At 41.3% G+C, this 25,984-nt stretch overlaps 1 protein-coding gene across 1 annotated transcript in view; it reads left to right on the forward strand.

Moving 5' to 3' along the window:
- LOC146829781 (nicotinamide N-methyltransferase-like) overlaps positions 1-24,030 on the forward strand; it is a 47,048-nt gene extending 23,018 nt beyond the window's left edge. Inside the window, exon 3 of the mRNA XM_085608495.1 lies at positions 23,331-24,030. Within this exon, the coding sequence (XP_085464621.1) occupies positions 23,331-23,766 (436 nt within the window). The 3' untranslated portion in view covers positions 23,767-24,030. The remainder of the gene's footprint in view (positions 1-23,330) is intronic.
- Positions 24,031-25,984: the final 1,954 nt, after the last annotated feature.

The raw sequence follows: 25,984 nt of genomic DNA on the forward strand, positions 1-25,984 counted from the left end.
TCAGTGAGGTCTACGATTGACAGGGCTTCAAAGGAAAGCATCATGGAACACATCACAGAGGGATGGGTGGCATAGGAATGTGTTGTCATATCATCTGCATTTTTCCATTGAAAAAGAAGTGAGTTTGCAATTGCCCATGGAGTAAGGTCCTAGAGGGTCATTCTTGGGGTTGGTAAAAAGCTCTATTTTCTTGAAGAGTGTTCTGCAACTTGTAAGAAATTGGTGTTGTGTAGTTATAAACACAATCCTTCTCAATGTGAACTACAGAAGCCACTAAATAAACATGTGCTTAACTTTCTGGTACCTCGACACAAAAGCATCAGGCTTACCTTAGAGGCAATTTGTAAAGTATGTATGTAGCATTCAATCAGTAATAAGTGAAAAGATAAGACTAGAAAAATCCCAAATCAATTTAGAAAAATAGAGTTAAATGTTACACTTAAAATGACTCAATTCCAATAGTAGGACTGTAGTTATGACAAAAAGACCACAGCGCCACTCGTGGGTTTATGACTTATTTCACATATTGACCCAAGCGACTAGGGTCACAACACCACATGAGCACACTGAAGCATCATTACAACATTGGACTGCTGCATTTCGGGGGTTTCAGCATTTTTACTCACTTACGATTATTGCCCTCAAGTCTGAGAGAGGACGCCTGTTTACCTTGGATTCCCAATTGAATGTTCCAATACATTTCAATTGTCTTCTATATGCTACGTACTTATGCCAGTGAAGAGTTTACCTCTTCTGAGTCCAAGTCCACTCGAATGAACCTTAGCTTGAGCCGGGCTGCGAGGAGATCATTGTTGTTACTAGGACCAGGTTATAGCTGGATCTTCTCAAGCCGCGATACATGATCAGTCTTCGTGTGGCGTGAAGAACAGCTCACTGTTGAAAATACATTGATTGCTGCTGACGCAAGAAGCTCACTTATGGTTTTGATTTTCACCTAGACTTCAGTTTTTGGCAAGAGAAGTTCATACTGATGCCGGCCAAGGGTCCAGGAATTGGGACATCTTTTTGGGATGTCGGCTCACTGCAGTAGATGCCATAATCAACACTCAGGCAGGTCTAGTTAGTGCTGGTCAATTGGACAGTTGCAGACAGGCCTTTGAAAGTGTGTTGTACATCTGTAGCTCACACAGGAAGTCAGTCAATTTACCTTTGGGATGCTAGGTTCAAAGCAGTCCTTCTTCTGAAACTTCCACAGGCCCAGGAGTGTTCTAATGAGGGGTTTTAATGGTGCTATTCGTATACCCAGTGTCAGCCTTTGTGTAGGGATCAGTCCTTGTGAATTCCCAAACAAGCCTTTATCCAGTTTTTCTCCCTATCATTTTGTTTGGTTCCAATCTGTATAGGGGGACAAAGGCAGGGGAAGGCCTGTTGTTAAGTTCCTTTGTGTGTACTGCAGGTCGGGTCCTTTGAAGTCTATTCAGGGTAGGGACTAACTTCATCCCATCCATCCTATCAGGAAAACATACTCTCTTAATTCAATATCTGTACAAATAAAATACACAGAAGAAGTACACAATTCACAGTCATATTTTTCTAGACACTGGCAGGAACGCATATTTGCTTTAGGCAGACAAATGCAAACTTTCTAAAAATGCCTTCTTCAGAACAGTAACTTAAACATCACCTTTGCCATTAGAGAGGATTTTAAATTGCAATTAAATGAGTGGAAGAAGCATTTCTCTTTCTGTTCCCAAACTGCAGTTTTCTCTTAATGCACAGTTTTCTCATCAGAAATTGTACTGAAATGTTGCAGTGATGTTATCAATGATGTAATAGAAGATGTCATGAGTGATGCAAAATGTGGGGTCATTTGCAGTGCATGGTGAGGGCACGAGTCATTGTTACCTTAGGGAAGAGATTATGTTTACTTGACATAACTATATCTATGACTGGTGAATTGCAGAATTTCTTAGAGTGCAAAAAAAACCCAATATGATGTAATCGAACTTTTATTATAACTATAAAGTTACTTTAATCTTCATTTTTTTCAGTGAAATTCTATTTTTATTTCAGTGAAGTAGTATTTAATTACCATCCATAAATCTAACACCCTATGATGCATAGACCCTATTTGTAGGGGGGTTGGCCACAAGGCACTAAACACAGTAAACCACTTTCCGGTGCACGCAGGGAAACCACTATGTCCTGGCGGTAGGCTCTCTGGGACCTAGCTAGTAAGCCAAGCCCATTGATGGGGTACCCAAAACCATGTATGGGCTCAAGGAGGGGGGCCCTTAAAGAATACATCAGGCCGTGGGGGATGGGGATTATTGTACTCCATCTCGGCTCTGGTCAACTGCTTGGAATGGTATGTCAGCATACTTGTTGTGCCACACAAATATTTCTTTGACATACCCGTGGAGAGGTTCTTCTCACACAAAGAGTACGTCACATACTTTGGCACTGTTTTCTTTTCTGCGGCGGGGCTGATGAAATCTTTCCATTGGATGGGTTTGGTGTTTCATCGGGAGTTCCTCCTCTGACAAATTCTCGTCCACAGGGTGAGGCTTCTGTTCTCCACTGCCACCAGATACCATTTTAAAGAAGAAAGCCAAAAACTGGCAGGTACTGGAATATGCACCTCCAATCTGAGCACCACAAGTGTAAAGAAAGAAAGACTGGGTGGGGGCTTCCTTTCCACAATAATCAAAAGAGTCCAATAAAATCCCTCTTTTCTGTAGTCATGTGATATTCGCAAACTCCAAAGTATTCCAGAATACAGGAAATATTATAAAATTACTAATAAAAACCTCACTGTACATTTTAATTTAGTAAATAGCTGAAAAACAACCATGAATTACAATATGTATCTATATATATTATTTACACCGATTTCTCAAGCAAGCGCAGTACTAGAATATACGTATCATATCTTTTTGCAACAAATTTGTAAATAGAAAATAAAACCTTCTGGCCACATGTGTTTCATCCAAGATAGAATATATCTGTGACATTCAAATGATTCTAACTTCTTGGGCTTGGTAAAGGAAAAGTAAGAGTGTTTTCTGCCAAATTCAACATTAAAAATGTTCACAAATATTAGGACGGGTGTGAAAACATCATTGATGTATCATAGTGCAAAATGTAGTGACTGTGATCAGTAGCTTCTTTCTTATCATCTTCTGGTGAGAAGAGAATATATGGTTCTCCCTTTATAATCATGGAAAATCACAAAAAGGCCTTACCCTTTTAGCCCTACCCAATCCACCTTAGAAGTACAGAGAGTTCTTCCCACTGCTAACCAAACGGCTACTCAGTACATTTTGGTTATTTTTTATTGTGTATTTGATGCCGGACAATATGTCTCCACCAAACAAAGATTCACTTAGTGTATGTAGTTGAGACGATGTACCCTTGTTTGTTGACAATATACCTTTTTGTGCTCATGTTGTCCTCTCTTTGGGGAAATTCATGTTTTCACAGGCTTTAGGATAAAGATGTATGAATAATAATCTCATTGCTGAAATGCACACCAGGTATTTGGAGACATGGACATGGGAGTATGAGTGGATGTGTGAGTGGTTGTGTGAGTGTGTGTGTTTTCTGCGGATGGTGTCATCTGTGATGTCCTAAGAAGTGTCATTTGATATGTCATCAGTGATGTCTTTGAATGATGTAATATGCACAGCCATAAGCAGTGCATCACAGGGGGCATAAGTTATAGTTAGCCCGGATAACTATAGCTGCAGAATTTCTATGGTTGTGTAGAAGTGAAATCGTATCCTAACACAACGTCCCTTTCATTTCAGTGAATTTCTAAGGTTTTTAATTCTATTTCCTGGCAACAATGTCTCTGTAACCTTTGTTTTTTTCAGTGAATTACTAAAGTTCGTTAATGTTATTTCCTTACTATAATGTCATGTAGTAGAGACGGAGTTCCATGTACACACATTGGTATGTTAGCATAAGCATTTTAGATGTAAAACGCCATCTTGTCACTTTTGCTGCTTTTGCACACGACACTGCAGGTAGCTGTTATTATAAGAAAAACTGCTTGCTTGCTTTTTCTTCACATGAGAACAGTCTGTTGTTCACATCCCTAGACGTGCACCGCGACCTTAGTCTGAACACTGTGTACAGAAGCCATCAAGGTCAAATAACAATGTATGCTTTTGAATTCATGTTGATCGGCCCACGCTCTAGTCATAACACACACACAGCTGCAAATATCTGAAACTCAAGTGCCTTTAATATTGCATTTTGCATGCATGATTAGAACACTTTGGAGAAGACCTTTTCCAGACACAGAGCAGAGCTGATCCTGTGATGGTATTCACCTAAGCGGATATTTAAGGTATGGGGTTCTCCATTCAAGCCTAGAGACCTTCTATTAGTTTCATAAAACTAGTTTACTAGCGAAGGGAAGGTGGTTGCTTTCCACTATCATTTGTAATATGATTTCTCCCTTCATTTTCTATGGTATTGTAACAATGCTGATGGTTTCCTTTTTAATCATTTGTCTGCTTATGTTAGCCAAAGTACTGCATCTTAGGGCACGTAGTTAAAAATAAACATTTTAAACATTACCGTGTCTCTGATTACTATTGTTGTGGACTGATATGAGAATAATAACGAAAAGGTGTTTCTGATTCCCACCATTCCTGAGAGTACTCTAAGTTGCTTGTTCTGGGTTGCCTAATCATTGGTAGCTTCGAGATGATACGGAGAACGAATGAGACACTGATGCTAGTCGGATAGGGATTCTGGATACTGAGGTGAGTTTTTTGTACACCGCAATTCACTGAGGTCCTGGTTTCCTGCGCATAGTTATGTGCATGAGCAGAATCCCTGCAACAATCCCTGTAACCTTGGCTGTGTGGGTGTGTAAGTTGGTGTGTGAGTGTCTGAAGAGTTGTGTGAGTAGCTGTGTGAATGTCTGAGTGGGTCTGTGGCTGGGTGTGTGAGTATCTGAGTGGGTCTGTGAGTGGATGTGTGAGTGTCAAAATGGGTCTGGGAATGGGTGTGAGTGTCTGAGTGGGTCCGTTACAGAGTGTGTGAGTTTCATATATATGGCCCATTTTGTAAGTCTTATACATCTCTGTTCTTTTTTTCTCAGCACTCAGTTAGATAGGAAGAATTCAAACAGTTACAGTGCCATTTTCGTCAAACAATGCTTTATTGTTTTTTTTACTTGAAATGCCTCCTTGCTTTGATGGTGCATCACAAGTTGTTTGGTTTCTGCTCCATCTCTTGGTGTGGAGATGTTAAGGAGTAATACACTAGGAAACAGCCTCTCTGTACAGTGTACTAAAATGAAATAGAGTGCAACAAATCCCAAAAAGCACAGATAGAGATACAAGTAGATAATACTAACTCTCTTTTTGTGGTAGTGTGGGCAAGCAGTTAGGCTTATCAGAGGGTAGTGTTAAGCATATGTTGTAATCACAGATGAAATACATGAGACACACAGTCAAGAATACATCTGAGACCAATTTATAGAAATACATTGATTGTTATATAATTTTTTAAGACCAAGAGCACAGTTCTAAGGTAAGCACCTTCAGAGATACAATTTTACAAAGCTCGATAAATATATCACTTCTATGCATAATTATGTACCATAGGCAATAATGTATGCATACATTACCAGGATCCAGAGAGCAAAGTTCTCCTGCTGTCTTTACATTTATGTCCTCAATATTTGAATTTGCCTCTATGAAAAGTTCATGTATACTCAGCACAACTAAATGTAACAAACCAAGTAGGTGCTCCTAGGTTTCTCAACATGCATTTGAGTTCTCCATGAGGACAATACAACTACTATTTTTCCCCTTTGGCATGCAATCAAATTCATTAAGTTATATTCCCAGTTCACATGTTTTTCTTGAACTTTATCTACAAATTCCCTTGGAAGTACATTTTGAAGATTTGCTCCTGTCATCAAAATGATTCAAAGTAGAAGAAAGTCCAGACAAATGTTATGTTATGTTATGTTATTGGTTTTTATATAGCGCGACAATTACCCGGAGGCATCCTGGCGCTGTCTAGCAAGATCCTGAGGAGGCTGCGTCAAAGTCAGATGGAAGAGGAGATCAGAATTATTCATTACGGAACAGCCAAGTCTTGAGTTCCCTTCTAAAAGACAGCAAATCCGTTGCCGACCTAAGGTACAAAGGAAGTTCGTTCCAGGCCTTGGCGGCCCCGCAGACAAAACTTCTGCCTCCCCAGCGAGCTTTCCTAGTTCGCGGGACCTGCGCCAAATTGGCTTCTTTCGAGCGTAGGTTTCTGCCTGGCACATACCAGTGTAATCTATTCTTTAAGAAATCTGGGCCTAAGCCATGCAGAGCCTTAAAGGTCAGGGTCAGGGCCTTGAACTGAATGCGGCTATTGACTGGTAACCAATGCAGGGTTTTTCTTCCTGCGGATGCAGAGGCAAATTGTGAGGCGCCCGTGAGGAGGCGGACAGCAGCATTCTGTAAAATCTGAAGTTTACTCAGTGCTCTACTTTGCGCATTTAAATACAGACCGTTACAATAATCCAATTTGGCAAGTACCAGCCCCCTGACCACTGTGTGTCTACTGTCCGAGGGAAGTAGAGGTAGCATTTTCCTCAGCATCCTAATGGTATACATGGTTTTGGACGTCACCTCTTTAATATGAGAGTCAAAGGTCAATTTGTCGTCCAGGATTATGCCGAGGTTTTTTGCTTTGATGACCGGGACTGGAAGCGTGCCAAGAGAGTCCGGCCAGCAGGCAGGGTCCAGAAATTAGTAACATTTCCGAACAGAATAACCTCTGTTTTATCTGAGTTTAGTTTGAGGCAATTCGTCGTCATCCAGCTCCCCACTGCTAGCATACAGTCCTGTAGGCGCTTTACCGTGTCTAGCTCGCCCTCAGGTGTCAGAGAGACCCCGATTTGGGTGTCATCTGCGTAGGAAGTGATCCCAAATCCATAAGCGCTGATCACAGGGGCCAGAGCGCTCACATAAATATTGAATAGCGTGGGGCTAAGTGATGACCCCGGAGGGACGCCACAAGGAGTGGAAAAAGGTTTAGAATGGAATTCCCCCAAGGTGACCACTTGTTTCCTATCTGTGAGAAAAGATCTAATGAGGTCCCATGCTTTTCCACCAATTCCGCACATTTTTAGGCAATTCAGAAGAATAGAGTGGTGGACGGTGTCGAACGCTGCCGACAGGTCAAGCAGAATCAGCGCTGCTTTCCCTCCCTGGTCCACCGCCTCTCTAATTTCTTCCGTTGCTTTGATCAAGGCAGATTCAGTACTATGACCTGGCCTAAATCCGTATTGTGTGGGGTCGAATGCTTGAGTTTCGGCTAGGAAGAGACTAAGTTGCTAATTCATGGATTTTTCAACCAATTTAGCCGGAAAGGGGAGTCTGGCAATTGGGCGGAAGCTATTGGAGTCATCTGAAGGCAGGTTAGGTTTTTTTTGAAGAGGTAGGATGGAAGCAAGCTTCCATTGCTTCGGAAATCGGCCGGTTTCGAACATGAGGTTAATTATGCTCGTAAGCTTCACTCCAATCGGACCTGACGCACGTTTTGCCACTCTACTGGGACAGGGATCAAAAGGGGAGCCAGAGTTGATTTCCCTCATGCCAGTTTGAATGTCTGAAATGGGGATGGTCCGAAATTTATCGAAAATTGGGCTAGCAGCAAGCTCAGACCCTGGGCATTCCATCCACAACTCCAAAGTGTCATTAGATCCCTTGTTAAAGGGCTCAAAAATGCGTTCAACCTTAGTCAGGAAAAAGTTGGCCAGCTCCTCACAGAGTTGTTGACTAGGTTGGACAGGGCTTGACTTAGGTGAGGCCAAAAGTTTGACAGTCTTGAACAGTTCTTTTGCTGAATTTTTAGATTCTGAGATCTGTGCAGCAAAATATATTTGTTTAGCAGAAGCGATTGTCTGTTTGTAGGTATGAAGGCTGGATCTATACACTTTCCGCTCAGCCTCGTTATAATTGCTCCTCCAAGCACGTTCAAGTTTCTTGCAGATTGCCTTTTGAGTTCTCAATTCCTGTGAGTACCAGGGGGCCGAAGGCTGTGCTCTCTTCGGTTGCAGTTCTTTGGTCGGAGCTAAACTGTCACAGGCCCGCTGCAACCAACCCGTATAGTGTTGGCAAGCGCTGTCCACGTCGTCCAGCAGACAATCTGTTGGAGACGATAGCATTTTGTTAAATGGACCTTCCTTCAGCTTATTCCAGGCTCGGATTTTTATATAGTTCTTTCGATTAGCGGCTTCCTTGCCAGGAAAATCTAGCCGTATATCGAAGTTAACTGCGCAATGATCGGACCAGGTTAATGGGAGAAGGCCCCTAAAGTGGAGGTTACTGAAGTTGGAGAATATCCCATCCAGTGTATGTCCTCCCTTATGCGTAGGCCCTATCACATGTTGCCTGAGATCTCCTAACATCATGAGATCGTGTAGAGCAATGGAATCCGCGTCTCCTCTTAACTCAAGATGAAAGTTAAAATCACCCAGGACTGTGAAGGCTGGAGAGAGCATCCCCTCCTCCAATAACGTACCAACCGAGGCCAGGAACAGATTCCGATTCCCCGGTGGTCTATACACCAAACAGCCCTTAAAGGATTTATGATGGGAGAGCGTAAAGTTAAAAAATAGTGCTTCGCATGACTGTAAGAGGCAGGGTTGGAAGGATCCTTTAATGGAATGGTGATATATCACCGCCAGACCCCCACCTCTTCTTAGAGGTCTATCCATATTATAGGAGAGAACATCTGGGGGGGTGGCTTTCACCATATCCGGTCCAGTAGCCGGGTCGGTCCAAGATTCAGTGATGAAAGCTATTTTGATCTCCAGTTCATCCAAAAGTCTAGCACACTCCAGACTGTGCTTGACTAGAGATCTAGCATTTAGCAAAATACATGCTAGGTAGTTATCCTTTTTATTACTTATATTCCCCACAATCCCACGCTTGATGTGGATGGGGGAATCGAAGATTTTCGGGATAGGCGAGTTGCAAGCAGCACAGTAATTAGGAGGAGAGAGGGGGAACTCATGCGGCACCAGGCGGTGGCAGGCCGGGCTAATCTTTTTCCTCAGAGTCAGCAATGTACGAGCGTCGTAACTGAGGATAGTTTGAGTGCCCGGGTGGATCAGGCCAGAATTTCTGGCAAGGGGCGCTGAGCAGGCGCGGACGGGCGCAGACGGGCTTGCCTTAGGCGCGCCTTCGGCGCGCCAGCGGCGCGCCCGTCGCGCGCGTCCGCTGCGCGTTTGCGCCAGGGCGTCGCTTTATACACAGTCAGGGGACTAGCCCGCTGACCTGCGTACACCTAAAATGGCGGCTGCTATCGGGATCCGCCTCGTAAATCAGACGTGCCCCTTGCCAGGAAGTAACTCTACCGGTATCATTCAATGCAATGTAAAAAACAGTAGCAGCAAGTAGAATGTTAAAAACAGTAGCAGCAGGTGAATAAAAACGGAGTACAGTTAAAGTGCAAATATACAGTGTAAACGCTAATCTCACTCGTTACACAGAAGTGCTCCCGGCTCAAGCCTCAGGAGTGCTAGACGCTTTAAAAAAGAAATGAAATATGTCTGTAATGCACAGACAACATCTTGGGTTCTCTGAGTCTAATTGTGGTGAGCAGTATTCAGCTGCAGGTATCTGTACAGGGAGGTTATCACAGTGTCCACCTATTCCAGTGGGAAACAGTTGCGCAAAACAACAAGTAATTTACCAGACGCTTAAGGGACTTAGTTTTGCTTGCTGCATTTGAAAGAGTTCAATAGCATCACCAATAACTTATTTTGAATTCATTGGATGGGTAATGTAGTGTTAAAATAATTCTTCTTGTCTAGATTGATCCACTTTTTCGATCTGTACGCATGATGATAAGGTAGCACTGTGTATGCAAATTCAAATTTCAGCATCAACAACATCTCTATAGTAGATATATTTCACAAGGTATAATGTTGTTTTTTTTTACTTTATTCACATCTACTAACTTTTGCCAGATTTTTCTATTCTTTGATGGAACACCATTTACCAAAATGGTAAGTGATTATTCTATTTCAATAACTACTCCTACAGTTTAAATATTCTTCTTAAAATCTAAAGACAAATACACAACACTCTTCTTTAGTCACCTGGATAGCTCAGTTTGAGGTGATTCCCCTGTCTTTGGATCCATACGAATGATTCCTGAAGTACGTATGTGTTGTACAAGAATTAATTCATAAACATTCAATGATTTAAGCTCTTGTGGAATGGATACCAATTCTATTTTTTTATGTATATCTCTAGCTGGCATTTTTTTATTCTCTAACTTGTCATAGCAGTTCCTACAGATAATTGTTAATCACCAAATAAGTGTGCACCATATTCTTGCCATTTATCATTGTCCTCTATTCCAATTTTAGAGTACACTACATTTAGAGTTTTTGTTTTGTAGTGAGTGAGTCAACAACAAATATAAACTCTGTGTGGTTTTTCAAAGGAAACTGTGTTACACTTTGCATTGATTTGAGTTGAAATTTCTGTATCTTCTACATCATCAGTAACCAACATCACATTTTCCCAATACTCCTTTTCTAGACCAAACAACTAAAACTGAGTATCTTCTTTAACGTTTTCTACCGCTGCTAGTGTACCACACAATAAAGCTCTATTCATCAATCCTAAGCATAAAGCAGTAATTTTACATAGTAACTAACCAAAGTTCATTTTTTTGGGTGATGAACTGCTAACATAATAAATGATGAAACATGCTTGTGCAAACTTTCCTTAAAATGCCTGCTAGTGAATGTCGCTGTCAATTACTATATTTTCTAACTTTGCATGGATCTAAACCTTGCAAAATTGTACTTTTCTTTCTCAGACTTCTGCATAGAAAGTCATGTTTAAAATCTTTAATAAATCAATTGATTTCTGTCAAATACTGTAAATACTACTACAATTCAATTTGTATACTAAGGCTTGTCTACACCTTTCCTGCACCACTTTATCTATCACTTCCTCTACATTCTTAGAACCCATCTCCTCAATAGGAGAATCATAATTTACTTGATTACAACGACCACTTAAATCAACAGTTTGTTCTAATGTATTCTCTTGGAAATAGCTTTCCTCCTTGAAATAAGTATTTATACTAGACGTATGCACCCATACGCCTTTAATAAGTTTCCAAAAATTAGTTTTATTAACATGCCTTTTTCTAGCACTTCTTCATACACAACATTGTTTTGTTTAATATACTCATTCTATTCAATATCAAAATAAATACTTCCCTCTTTAAATAAAAAGCTTTTTCGACAACACTTTCAGTATACTACTTTTGCTGAAATGCATCACTTCTCCTATTATATTTCTTTATTCTTTCCTGCAATTTTTGTATTACCTTTTTGCGAAACATTTTAGCTCTTAACTCCTTAAACTGTTTTTGTCTCCAGGAAAAATTCTATGATTTCCTATAACATTTAATACTTTGTGAAACACTTTTAGATAAAACTGTACTCTCATTCGGCATTTTACAATATACTTTTTTCCAGAATCTCCACCGTATTTTGCTTTTCTGTTTCACTTTGAAATGGGTAATACTGTTTCTTTCTTTTTTGTGTTTGTTAGGCATTGTAGTTCTTCTTCTTTTTCAAAACTGTATATCTGGAAAAGTATTAACCAATACATTAAGCTCCAGATTTAAACATCTAATTATTAATTCACTAAATAACAACTTTATCAATGAAACAATGTCACATATCAAGAGAAGAGGAGAGCGCCTGTATAAGGGTATATGAATGGGTATGTGTAGTGGTATGTATGTAAACAGACTTAGGTGTCACTAAATGGGTATGTCAGAGAATAAGAGTCTCTTTATGGTTGTGTTAATGATTATGACACTCCTTTTATGGCTATGTGAGAGTGTATTATATTCTATTTATAAGTATGTGGAAGAGGTGTGGCGCCGTGGCCAGGGCGACTGACTCCGGAATCTGGGGATCACGGTTCGATCCCCAGCACCGGCGGCAGATTAGCCCAGCACCATGTGACTCTGGGCAATAGCTTGCTTAATCTTCCCGACGGCCCCCAGCGCCTAGAGACCCTAACTGATGATTGTTCGTGCTTTACAAATGTGAATTATTATTATGTGACAGGGTGTGTGAATCTCTGTATGGATATTTAAATGGGTATAAGAGTGTCTATATGGGTATTTGAGAGGATGTAAAAGTCACTATATGTATATTTCAGAGGGTATATCACTCTCTGTATGGGTCTGTCAGTACTATATGTAAACAAAGGAGGGAGCGAGGATTCTAAGGAGGTATGTCCATATCCCAGGGATAAAGTACATGAAAAACAACGTGGACGAACCCACTAACACTAGTACTTTTTTGAGAGCCAAAAACCCATCTGTTTCTCTGTTACTGTTTGCGTAGCTATATCAATATCTTCCTGTCAGATTTTACACCTGTGCTTGACCAAATTAAATCCCCCTCCCATCTGTGTCTGCTTCAACCCACCCTTTTATTATACGCCTCATTTAGTCAAACCAGAGTGGGATTACAACATCAGTGCACACACCATGCATGAGACAATGACCTGGAGATAAATATCAAGGATTTTCATTTAACATATTATTGAGTAAAGCAATCAACATAAAAAGTCAACATAAAAAGTGCAACAAACGACCATAATCTGGATCACCATATATTTATTTAAAGCAATTAGGTGAAGACCAGACAGTACATAATACAAAATAGTAATTTGAGGCTACTCCAGAGGGAGACGTGCAGTGAAACAGAGTGCTCAAGAGTGAGAAATATATAAAAGGTTCAATATGTCAAGGCAAAAAACAGGGGGACCGGTTGTGAATCACCGTCCTTAGGTAACCTGGCCCAATTATATTCACACACGATTGTTATATCAGTTCACACTAGAAATCAATTCTAGGGTAGCACGTGAAAGAACCAGAGGGTCCAGGTTAGGTGCATTGGGCGTTGACGTTTCGATCCGACTTATGGCCAAAAGGGCATTTGGTTCCTCGGCCTGGCGGATCTTCATCAGGACTAAAGTGTGCAACCTGAAAAGGGGGGGTTAGCTTAACCTCGAACGTGTGGACGATTATTTAATAATTGACATGTCCAATTTAAAAGTGCATTATTCTCCCGGGAACGCTAACGCAAGCATCACTAACCTGTATTTAGCCGTGTGAATTACTTTCCTAGCCTAAACAGATATTTAGCTTAGCCTTGAACATGTGGAAAAGGTCCCATCGGAGAAGTAACATAATTTAAGTGGACATCGTATATTTTCACGATGGTCATGAACAATAATTGAGCGCTGTTTTTTGCGTTATTTTACTATTAGGAGAGATAATTGGTAATCGTGATTTTAGAATCCCTTTGTTTCCCTGTGGGTGACTGGGAATCGCAATCATCTCCTTTGGCTCACTGGGGTGCATTTATTGAAACCAAGTGTGAAGGTATTGACCTCACTAATTCTAGTGTTTATTAAGTAACTCATGTGTCTTAGTTAGCACATTTTTTCAAGTATGATTATTTTCCTTTAAGATTACGTTTGGAGACGAATACCCCCATATTGGATCAATAAAGGAAACCATGGACTCCTGTTCTCACTTGTAATTGATGGGTGAGACTACTTTGTCATGTACACTAATTGTGTGATGATTTCAGTTTTTAATCTTAGCGCAACGACCTGACCTTTGGTCCCCTTTTCAGGTTGCCCAGTTTAGTCCTGATGAAGATCCGCCAGGCCAAGTAACCAAATGCCCTTTTGGCCATAAGTCGGATCGAAACGTCGACGCCCAATTAACCTAACCTGGACCCTCTGCTTCTTTCACGTGCTACCCTAAAATTGATTTCTAGTGTGAACTGATATAACAATCGTGTGTGAATATAATTGGGCCAGGTTACCTAAGGACGGTGATTCACAACTGGTCCCCCTGTTTTTTGCCTTGACATATTGAACCTTTTATATATTTCTGTTTCTCTCTTCACCACGTCACTCTTGAGCACTCTGTTTCACTGCACGTCTCCCTCTGGAGCAGCCTCAAATTGCTATTTTGTATTATGTACTGTCTGGTCTTCACCTAATTGCTTTAAATAAATATATGGTGATCCAGATTATGGTCGTTTGTTGCACTTTTTATGTTGACTTTTTATGTTGATTGCTTTACTCAATAATATGTTAAATAAAAATCCTTGATTGATTCAATTGAAATATTGGTTCAGGACCATTGTTTTTTGTACCACATAATACCCAGGTCCTTGATTACTTTGGGTTACCCCGTTCTTTATAATGGAGATAAATATAGCAAAAACAAAAACAATGTCACTGAATATTCCTCTGAGCCCTGCCCCAGATTCTTTTTGAATGAATCGTGCCTTGAATCAGTAGTGCAATATAAACATCTAGACGTATACTTAGACTAGAGAGGGAATTTTACACTGCAAAAATAGTATATCAATCTGAAGGAGACACCCCTAATTTACACTTTATCTCTTGGCAAGGAAACTGAACGGGCCATCTCTTCAGTCGCTCTTAATGGTAATGGCCTCCCAATTAACTATTCCAATAAGCACTTTTCCAAGTATGGCGATGTAAGACCGAGGTGACGAAATACTGGACAGGATATAGATAAGTGCATTTAGGAGAGTATTTAATTTACAGCTGGGTTCGTCCCTGACACAAATCCATTTGGCCTTGTTAAGCAAGATCTATCAAGAAGAGTGACAGCAGTAAAAACCAGCTGTTCAACCAACTGTTTAAATGAGGGTTTATGGTCAGCACTTCAACATAATCAGTTATCAGAGCACCATAAATACCTACATGCCTCCATCAAACAATTAGATCTCACGCAGCTATGGACATCAGGCATGACCTATGACACCTTTAGAAGGGTAACAAACAAAACCACAAAAATGATCTCTGTGTTGGGAGACAAAATCAACTTTAGTACCCAGTACCACATGCATGGCGGGTAATGAAATACTATACCGAGTTCTCTGCTGCCTTGTATATGACCATCCCTTTTTTGGCACATATCAAACATTGATTTCTTTCCCCATGCATGGGATACATACCAGGATTTGCAGCCTTGCCAACATGGAAATATAAGGGCCCTACAGCATGCACATACTGTAATAATAAGAGAGATAATCTGTACCTGCTCAGGTCTGCAAACAACCAGACGACAATACTTAACAAGCTGTTTAGTAAGAGAAACACATGCACCTGCAGGGAAGCTGTAATTGCCTGTTTTTAGCTTGTAGCACCTCAGTTAAACTGTAAATTCATGACATTGTTAGACATAGCCTGTTGAAACTTCCCAACAACACCCCTCACCTGCTGACAGAAGTATGAGACATCGCACACAATCATGTCATTTTACAAATGTATAGAATATACTGTGTTTCATAAAAACAATACACTTGACTTGACTATATATGGGTACCTGAGAGGGTGTGAGGCTCTGCATGGGTATGTGAGAGCATGTGAGAATCACTGTATCAGTATGTAAATGGTATTACTGTGTGTGTATGGGTATGTGAGAGGCTGTGACAATATATGTTATGTTATGCTAAAAAACATTTTAGTGCGCACGTGCACTGGTCGGTTTCTTGGCACTGAAAGTAGGAGTATCCGAGCCCTGTTGAGTTATTAGTACGCCTGAATAAAAAGCCATGTCTTAAGGAGTCTCCTTAATTTCAGCAGGTCTGTGCAGGATCTGATGCCTAGGGAGAGGGTATTCTAAAATTGGGGGTCCAACACTGCAAACCTGCTGATGCTTAGTCTCTTCTGGTTGATAGGTAAAATGACCAGAAGATTCCTGTGGCAAACTGCAATTTGCGGGTGGGTTTATGTCTCTCTATAAGATTGGAAACAAATGTTGGGTGGGCACTGTGCAAAGATCTGAAGATGAGACACCCGGTTTTGAAGGCTCAACTTTGTATTATGGGAAGCCAACGTAGCTTTCTGATAAGAGGGGAGGCATGTTGCCATGTCAGGTGATGGAAAATCAGTCTAGCTGCCTGATTCTGCACCAGCTGCATTCTTTTGACTAGAGTCATTGGCAGACCAAAATACAGTGAGTTAGCCTAATTTGTATGGAAAACGACCTGGGCTAAGACAACCTGGACCAGTGCTACTGTTCTAATCTGGGATTTCATAGACAGGTCACAATTGATTTGGCCCCGAGGCTCTTAGCTGAAGTAGATAGTAGATGGAGCTGGGGGGGGGGGGAGCCCAGCTCAGTTGGCCAAAAGTGTGAGCTCCAAATATTCTGGGCACTGACTATCAGAATCAGTTCAGTTTTATCTGGATTTAACTTTACATGGTTGCTGTTCATCCAGTTACTGATTTGCACCATGGTAGGTTGAAATTCAGAAATGAAGTCGAGCGTGTTGTCAATAGTGAATAAAATATACATTGGCATGTGGGAAGATGTCATAGGTCTTAATTGATAAATGACAGGATGTGTATATGTATGTGAGAGGCTGTTCGAGTCTTTGGGTATATAAGAGGATGTCAGAGTCTCTGTTTCAGTTTGTGAATCAGTATAATAGTGCCTGTGGGTTTAACAGTGTCTGAGTATGAAAATGGGTGTCAGACTGTCTCTATGATTATAAGAATGGGAATAAAGGAGGTCTTAATGAGCATGGGAAAGGGTGTTAAAGTTGTGTATTGCTATGTGAATTGGTATGAGGGTGTCTGTATGGATATGTGAGAGTCTCTGTACGCATATGTGAATGGTTATGACACACACTGTATGAGTATGCGATAGGGGTTGATGGTATATGTATGGGTATGTGAGAGGATGTGACTATCTGTATGGGTATCTGAATGGGGTCAGACTGTATGGGTATGTGGTTAGGGTTAAGGAGGTCTAAATGGGTAGATGAGAGGATATGACATTGTATGTATGGGTATGTAGGAGGGGATGACAGTGTATGTATGGGTATGTAGGAGGGGATGCCAGTGTATGTATGGGTATGTGACAGGATGCAACTATCTGCATAGGTATATGAATGGGGTCAGATTGTATGGCTCTGTGGATAGGGTTAAAGGTGGTCTAAATGGGTATGTGACAGGATATGACAGTGTATGTATGGGTATGTATGGGTACATGAGAGTCTCTCATTGGGTGTATAAGTGGATGTCAGAGTCTCTGGTTCAGTATGTGAATGGGTATAACAGTGTCTGTATAGGTATATAAAGGAGAATAAAAGAGGTCTGAATGAGTATAAGAAATGATGCACACATCAGTTTCTTCCTGACTATGTAATGTATGCATTACTGTAAACCTTTCTCTGTTAGTCTATGCATATCTATATCAATATCTGTAAAAAGTAAATATCTTTAATTATACCCTGCTCTCTTTGCAAAAGCATCAGTGTGAACCAGCTCATCTTAATCTACATATCTGTGTATATCTCATTGTATAACTGTATACATAATAAAATGCCTTAATATCTCACAGCATACATTAGCATTTCACTCCTTGTGTTACTCCATACATTGATGTATGCCTCTGTTTTGTTTTCCTTCACCACTTTTTATTCATAGTTACTTATCAGTTCACTTCACTTTATTTTCATTATCTACTCACTTTCAAAATGTCCTTTGACATCCTGCTCAGTTTCATCCATCTTAATAATACTCAGTCCCTCTGTTTCATTTTCTTTTGCTATAGATGGATACACATGCCTGTTAAATGTGATTGGTGTTGATCATGTTTGGTACTCACTATCAGGATTTCAAACGTGTTTCAAGAAAGCATGCAAAAACCAAACAGAAGAATGGTAAACCACTCTCATCTTCGGCCAGTTAAAGTGGCATCACCTGCTTCCATTGGTTGAAAGTTTTATGGAGAACCAACATCCAGCCCTCAAGATTGTACACAGTGGTGGGAATGGCCTGGACACAGTGACTGAGAAAGGACTGGAAATCCCAATGAAGAGTACCTTTGAAAATGTAATGAAACTTTTCCCTTACACTGCCTTGGGGTTTTCTAAGATATGCCAGAGGCAGAAATGGAAGTTGTTTTCTGAATTCTGTCCACAGACAGAGAAAGCCAGGAAATATCTTAATAAATCTCTTGTAACATGGACTCTGGCAAAAATAATAACCTGCATTTCAACATTCATGGAATATACAGGAGAGATGGTTTCCTCTTCCCAGATGAACGCAACAGAGTGTTTCTGAACAACTTGAAACTCTGCATTCACTTGTATATGTAGTTATCATATACTCACAATTAACACAATAGCTCTTCTAAGAGGCACGTTATGTCCCAAACAGTATTTGACTCCGCAAATCCATAAACCAAAAGCAGTCATTCAATGAAAAAGAGCACATTTAATAATTCGAGAAAAAGCTTCGGAATGATTTTTCACAGTGGGTATAACATAGTCTAAATTGGTGTTATTTTAGGTGCAAAAGTGGGTTTGCCAATGGGTGTATAAATGTTGTATGGGTTTGTAAATGGGTGTGACAGTGTCCCAAAAGGTTTGTGAATAGGTATCACAAAGTCTGTATGGGGTTGTCAGTATATATGAAAGTCTATGTTTGGGTATATTAATTGATGTGTCAGTCTGTATGGGGTTCTGAAAGGCTGTGACAGTGACTGTATGGGTTTTGGGTTTCATAGAGTCTGTATGTGAATAGCTCTGACACTGTTTGGTTAGGTACATGAATTGGTGTAACAGTGTCTGTATGGCTTTGTGAATGAGTATGAACATGTCTGTATGTGCTTGTGAAAGAGTGAGACATTGTCTGTATGGGTATATGCATGGGCATGACAGAAACTATATGGGTTTGTGAATGGCTGTAACAATGTGTGTATTGGTTTGTCAATGGGTGTGACAGTGACTGTATTGGAGATAAATGGGTGTGACAGTGTCTGTATGGGTGTATAAATGGGTATAACAAAGGTTATATGAGGTTGTCAATGAGTGTGACAGTCTCTGTATAGGTTTATCAATAGGTGTGACAGTGACTGTAAGGGTTTGTGAATGGTTGTGTCACTGTCTCTATAGGTTTTCCAATAGGCGTCATAGAGTCTGTATGGGGTTATGAATGTATATGAAGGCATTTCTATGGAGTTGTAAATGGGTGTGACAGAGTATCGACAGAGTTGTGAATGGCTGTGACAATGTCTGTCCGGATTTGTTAGGAGGTATAACAGTGACTTTATGGATTTGTGAATGGATGTAATTTAGTTTCTATGGGTGTGTGGAAGGGTATAAAAGTCTCTCTATGGGGATTTGAATGGGTATGACAGTCTCTAAGGGATTGTGAATAGGTGTGACAGTGTCTGTACAAGTTTGTCAATGGATGTGACAGTGCCTGGTTAGGTACGTGAATGGATGTGACAGTGTCTATATGACTTTATTAATGGGTGTGACAGTGTCTGTATGGGTTTAGGAATAGGAGTGACAGTGTCATTATGGGGTTGTCAATCAGTGTGACAGTGCCTGTATGGGTGTAACACTGGATGTGTGAATGATTTTATGGGTATAAGAGTGGATGTAACATTATCTGTATGGGTATGTGAGTAGCTGTGAGAAGAATAGGATACAAATATGTATATATTTTTTCAGCTACTTTAATTTAGCGGATCCCCAGCATCGCCTCATGAGGAATCCACTGATTAAACGAATGATCCCCCAAAAATTTGGAGTCATATTTATGGCCTTAATACACCCTAACTCCTAATTGTAAGCATTCACAAGGGGTCAATAAACCTCTCACCTGTCCCCTTCACTTAATATTCACTCTATGATTTCAACAACTACAACCGTTCCATGGCAAACAAAATGGCCTTTTCTGTCAAGGGGCAGCCAGCCAATCAGGAGTTCATCAGTGAATTTGAATCCACATCCCCTGATATAAAAATGTTTTTTCCAGTTAATATCTTCCAAACTACTGAACAGATTTACGCCAAATCACAAAATACATGATCTGTGAACCAAGATTTAGCTTTCTGCCAAATTTGATGTAATTCCGTCCTGCAGTTCTGGCTGTAGTCGTGTCTAATGGTCCTATGGGAATTAACATAGGGAAAACACATTTTGGGATCCTACCTTTTTCTCTGTCCCTGCTACACAAAAGCACCGCAAAACTTTCCAGACCCCATGTGAAGTACCAGCATTTCATGAAGATGTATCAACTGTTGCCAAAGATATAGGCACCTGAATATGAATGCCCACTATAACATTATATATATATACATGTATATTGCCCAATGGATGCCACTTGCCCAAGGCTAAACATCAAATCAATGGGGGGCCTGCAGGGAATCTCCACAGCCCCAGGGACCACCACCTGGGGCAATATACCACAGTGGAGGAAGGCTGTGCCACCTCCCTCCTGAAGCCATAGATTGTCTGGTGATAGCTACCTCCCAGGGCCGGCTCCTGCTATGTACTGGGGTGCTCACCCTAGGATATTGGTGATTACTGTTGCTTGGCAGGAGATTTAAAAGCTCCCACCAAGCCACAACAAATTCTCTCACTTGCTGGAAGCAGAGCATTTGTCTGTTTCCTTGCCCACTTTCAAGCAAGAAGGGAAACAGACAAATTACTTTCCCATACAGGGAGATGTATTTTCAGCACCTCCCTATGTGTGGAAGCAATGCTGGTTCATGCAGGAGGTGAGGTGCCGGCAGGGACTGCAGGTGCCTTCAGGCTACTCCTGCAGTCCAGGTGCAGACTGTGTTCCTGGGGACCCCCAGGAAAACATGGCTGCGCCCCAGGGATTGGCGTTCCGGGGCAGAAATTGACTCTGGGAGAGCGCCACATAGTCAATCTCCATGATAGTATAATGGCCGGAACACTGGGGATGAGGTTCTTAGGGGAGAAATTGGCCGGGGAGAGGGCCATGCAGACCACCACCCTGTACTATAATGGCCGGGCCCAGGGGGATGGAGTCCCTGGGCCAAAATCCTCCCAAGGAGGAACACCTCGCTGCTCCCCTTCTCCATCGCAAAAAGGCCAGGCGATAGATCCCAGGGCCAAAATCAGCCGGTGTAGAGGGGTCATTCATCCCCTCACCCTATTGTAAAAAAGCCAGGACCTGGGGGATGGGAGCCCAGTGCCAAAATCGGTTAGGAGAGGAGAGGGGAGCTCCACGCCCACCCCCCTATTAAAAAAAATAATTAACGGCTGTGCCCTGGGGGATGTGGTCCCCTAGTCCACAATCGACCTCCTCCCCGGGTCCCAAATTGGCCCTAAGGTAACTATAACTCACACCCCCATGCACAGTTTTCTCATAAATATTTTCACTTCAAATGTTGCAATAATATTATCAATGATGTCATTGAAGATCTGATGAGCAATTTAATATGTGGGGTAATTAGCAGTGCATGATGAGGGCTTGAGTTATAGTTACCTTGGGGCACATATTATAGTTACTTGAGATAACTATAACTATAACTTTTGATTCAGTGGTTTTGTGTGTGTAAAATCTGAACCTAACTAAAATGTCCCTGTAACCTTTGTTTTTATTCAGTGAATTTCTATGTTTTTTCATTGCTGTTTCCTAACAATAATGTTCCTGCATTTGGGTGTCTGAGGGAATGTGAGTGTGTGTGTAAGTGGTTGTGTGGATGTGTGAGTGTGTGGTGGCTATATGAGTGTCTATGTGACTGTCTGTGTGTGGCTGTGAGTGGGTATGGGACTGGCTGTGTGGGTGTGTCAGTAGGTATGTCATTGGTTGTGTGTGTGTGTGTGAGTGGGTTTGCGGGTTTGTGAGTAGGTGTGAGAGTGTCTGCATAGGTGTGTGAGTGGTGTGTGAGTGACTTCATGGGTGAGTAAGGTGGTGTTGGAGTATGTGAGTGAGGTATGAGTAGGGGTATGGATCTCTGAGTGAGTGTATGTTTTTTGCTGTGTTTTGGATTGGTGGATCCACCTTAATCCATGAGTATCTGGGGAGGATCTGCGGCTTCTCTGATGCTGAAATCAAAAAAATGTTGGACATTTGTGGCCCATGAGGGATCCCTCACAGACCCCTCCCTTAGTCCCATGTGGTTAGGGTACCTTTACCGTGACCCCTTCTATCACCTTTTAACTTTATTTTCCCCACTAGGACCGTATATGAATGAACAAAATGGCAGCACCAACTTTCCTTTCAGGTGTGGCCAGATAATCACTACATTCCAGTTGGCATGTTGATTCAGGAATACGAGGAGGATCCGCAGAGGGACAAACCCTATAGATACACATTTAAATTTCAGTTAATATCTTGAAAACTACATAACTGAATTTCATCAAATTACAAAAAATGTTGCTTACTGGACCAAGAGCTACATTTCTACCAAATGTGGTGTAATTCTGTCCAGCTGTTCAAGCTGTATTCATGTCTATAAACCCTAAGGGAATTACAATTGGTAACTCACTTTCTTACCCCCACTGGATGGATATACTGAATTGCACTTACAATCTCAATATTTTTGGCCTTATTTTTATGGACACAATATTATAATCTATCAGTAAACCGAGGAGACATCTAACCAGGTTTCTTTTAGGAATAAAATAAAATGTTGAGGTTTTAGTTAAGGTCTTGTCTTGGGGCCAGCAGCATTTGTGTGGAAGACATTTGGGAAGGATTGCTTTGGAAATCAGTGGAAGAGAATGGGGTTTGAATGAGGTTAAGGTGATGTGTTTCATTGCCAGGGTCTGAGGACACCAGTCTTCCAATATATCAGTATCTAGAAAAAATCTCTCTGGGGACTACTGTGAGTTGTGTCTTAAAACCCATGTAGAAGTATATATATTCACTCAGTGGATTTTCTGGAAGTGAGGGTTTTACATTTTGCTGTTTCATGCGCTGGTGTGGGATTTGAGTTGATGGGAAGGTTTATTGATGCCGATTAAGATGATTGATCCCACACAGTGATTTTAATAATGTGTGATGTAGATGGAAGGATCACCGTAAACGTATGTGGTAGTGACCATATTTTAGAAATCATCGATTTTTTCCCATTGCCTAGGAACAGAATGCTCTTTTACGTCAAGGAAAACAATAATTCCAAAAAGATGAACTGACACCAGCATGTCTAATAGGAGTCCAGGGAAGGCAGAAATGCAATGATATGTGTATGTGAATGTGCTGTAGTTAATAACCCAGTGCGCCAGGACACTCCCGGGAGTAGCCGTGCGCTTAATAAATACCTGTTAACATAACATAACATAACATACTGATAGCTGTAGCAAAGTGCAAGACAGAAAGTGAACTGCACAGGCAGTGGAGCGGCCATTTTGAAAAGGTTTATACATTTTTCCATTGCAGCTATGAAGATGGTCCCATTGCATAACAATTGTCAGTCAACAATTAAAAGCATATTAATCACCTTGTATTTCTTTATTCCAGTGAAACATTGACTGAGAAGAAACAGATGTTGCGAAAAAAAATTAAAAGAGCTCTGAAATATGACGTCATGAGCAGTAACCCTTTGTCTCCCGTCATCCACTCCCAAGCTGACTGTCTGCTCCTGGTGCACTGTCTGGAGCACTTTGTCTCAGACGAGAAGTCCTACTGCGAAGCTCTGAAAAATGTCTCGTCACTGTTAAAGACTGGAGGACATCTGATAATGATTACAAAATTCTGTGCGACATTTTTCATGTGCGGTGACGTCAAGATGCCTGTTTTCTGCTTGGATGCAGATTTTGTGAAGGATGCTCTCAAGGGGGCTGGTTATGTCATTGAGGAAGATTACATTTATCCTCGAAAAACAGAAAGTTTGTACAATGTAGCAGATTTTAAATATTTTGCTGTTATAAAAGCACGCAAAGAAAGAGAACTGTAATCTTTCAGTAGCTAAAGAGTAAACTTTCTGGAGGTAAAATTATGAAAAATTAAGCTCACCTGAGCATCAAATTTCTTTCATTTACATTTTCTCATTATATCTATACTTTAAAATTATAATTATTTCTTTAATATTATAGAGAGCTGTTGATAGAACATAAAAGTAGTCCACAAAGCTGGGCAATGTTGAGTAACCATGGTGAGTGAAACCATTAGTGAGTAGTTGGTTCATAAATACAATCAATAAACAATGATGTCATCCTAACTCCTGGACATGGCTTTCTTTTCAAGAGCTTCTCATTTCTGGTGTTTTCTTTTTAATTGTAAACCCCAAGGACCTGGATCCTCTTTCAGGCAATTATATTCATAACCCAGAAGCCTGACAGTACTAGTGCCCGGTTTTCAGGATCAATTCATCAGTTGTACAGAAGTCGACCACTAATTCCACTTCATCTCTGAAAATGAAATGACACTTGGGAAGGTTGACCATGCACTCATGATTTCTTGATATTTATTTTGAAAATTAGGAGGGTAGTTTATTTTCCTTCATTCCTTGGCACTTACTGAAATTCAATATTTTTAAACATTAGACTTTAAACAAAAGACCTAAAAGGTTATAGGAAAGTGGTGATGTTATGGGTATGTTTTCAAGAGTGAGCCAATTGATAATTACATTGGTGCGCATTCGGCTATAATCGAAGATTGCTGCTTCTAGCCCTTGAGCACTCTGGGTGCATTGGAACTTGCCACAGGTGATGGAGAGGCTATGTACATCAGATCTTATCATGATGATACAGATTGGGAGCAGAATAACACCAATTGCCATACTGAGGGACTTATTTAAAAGCCATGTGTACCTCCAGATATCACTTTGGTAACATTCAGCTGGTATACAGGGCTTAGCTATATCTACAAGGCCACATAAAACCACCCTGTGTGACTTTTCATGGACTTGTAGATATGGAGTAAGGCAAATCGGTGCATGTTGCTGCCTTGCCTTACTCTGCATGAATGAGGCCTTCCACAGGTGTTGATGTTGGTTTTATCTCTGAACACCCATGGAATTTGATATTGTCCCATCTTAGCAGCATCAAGTATGCATGTGGAGTGTTGCCTGGTGCCAATGGAGTGAACAGCATTGCTCAGAGCTCTGTTTGGCTGACCTGCATCCAGCTCCAAATTGATAAACTGAGACCAGCTCAAGAGCCCCAACTCCCCCCTCCATATTGGCATGCTACTGAGGGTTCTATATCTGCTGTATTGCCAGCTGGAGACTGCTGAAGATGAGGAGGTACTCAGAGGAACCTGCAAGGAAGAAAAATAGTGGGGCCTGTGTCACACAGTGTAGGCCAGATGTGAGTGCTGGAGCACAGAGGCATACCAACTGAAAAGCAATGTGAGAGATGTGAGGTATGCCAGTACTAGAGGCTGCTGGGCCCCCCTGTGTAGATGGAGGCACCGAATTCTCCTTTCAGACATATTGGCCCTAGTCCTTTGAGTTCAAGGGACATCTTGCTGAGCATTGCAAGGAGACCTGGGAGATTGCTGGGTGCTCTTCCTACCCCTGGGCCATATGGCTGCATCGGTTGAGGACCGCAAGATTGACTTTGACCCGGGTCTGAAGGAGTGGCTTGGATCTGAGCAGCGCATTGCCATTCCAGTGACGGCTAGAAGAGGCTGTAAAGAAGAGGCCCTGTCTCAGAGATAACCGATATAAGTACGACAAAGGAAACAGACTAAAGAATTGCTAGCACTTTTCTACCAGCATCTCCTTGGAAAAGGGGGTAAGTAATATGACCAGGAGGTGATTTACAACCTATATCATTTCAGAGAATACTGCGAGGCCTGTGTCTGGGGAGTCTTTGGCTGACAAGATGTGTTTGGGCCCTTGTTGTCCTTAAGCAGAATATTATCGTGAATGGTTTATCACCCCCCTGCTTGAAGCTCTTTCTGACTATCAGTCTGCACTACTAAGGGGGTGGTATGTATGGCCCCTGCCAGATTGATGGCACTGTAATTTATCAGGTGCAGGTGCAGGAAGAGAGTATGTCCGCTAGCATTAGTCTAATATTGGGAATTATGGGCAAGATTACTCACAGAAGGGACCAGGGTCCTGAGAGCAATGCTTACCTGCCAGAACGGGCTGAAGGCAAGTCCCAGCCTGCGGGGTCTCCTAGAAATCTGATGTTACAGGACATACTTCAAGCTATGATAGCTTC

The sequence above is a fragment of the Triturus cristatus genome, chromosome 5_2 (assembly GCF_964204655.1).
Source record: "Triturus cristatus chromosome 5_2, aTriCri1.1, whole genome shotgun sequence".
NCBI lineage: Eukaryota > Metazoa > Chordata > Amphibia > Caudata > Salamandridae > Triturus > Triturus cristatus.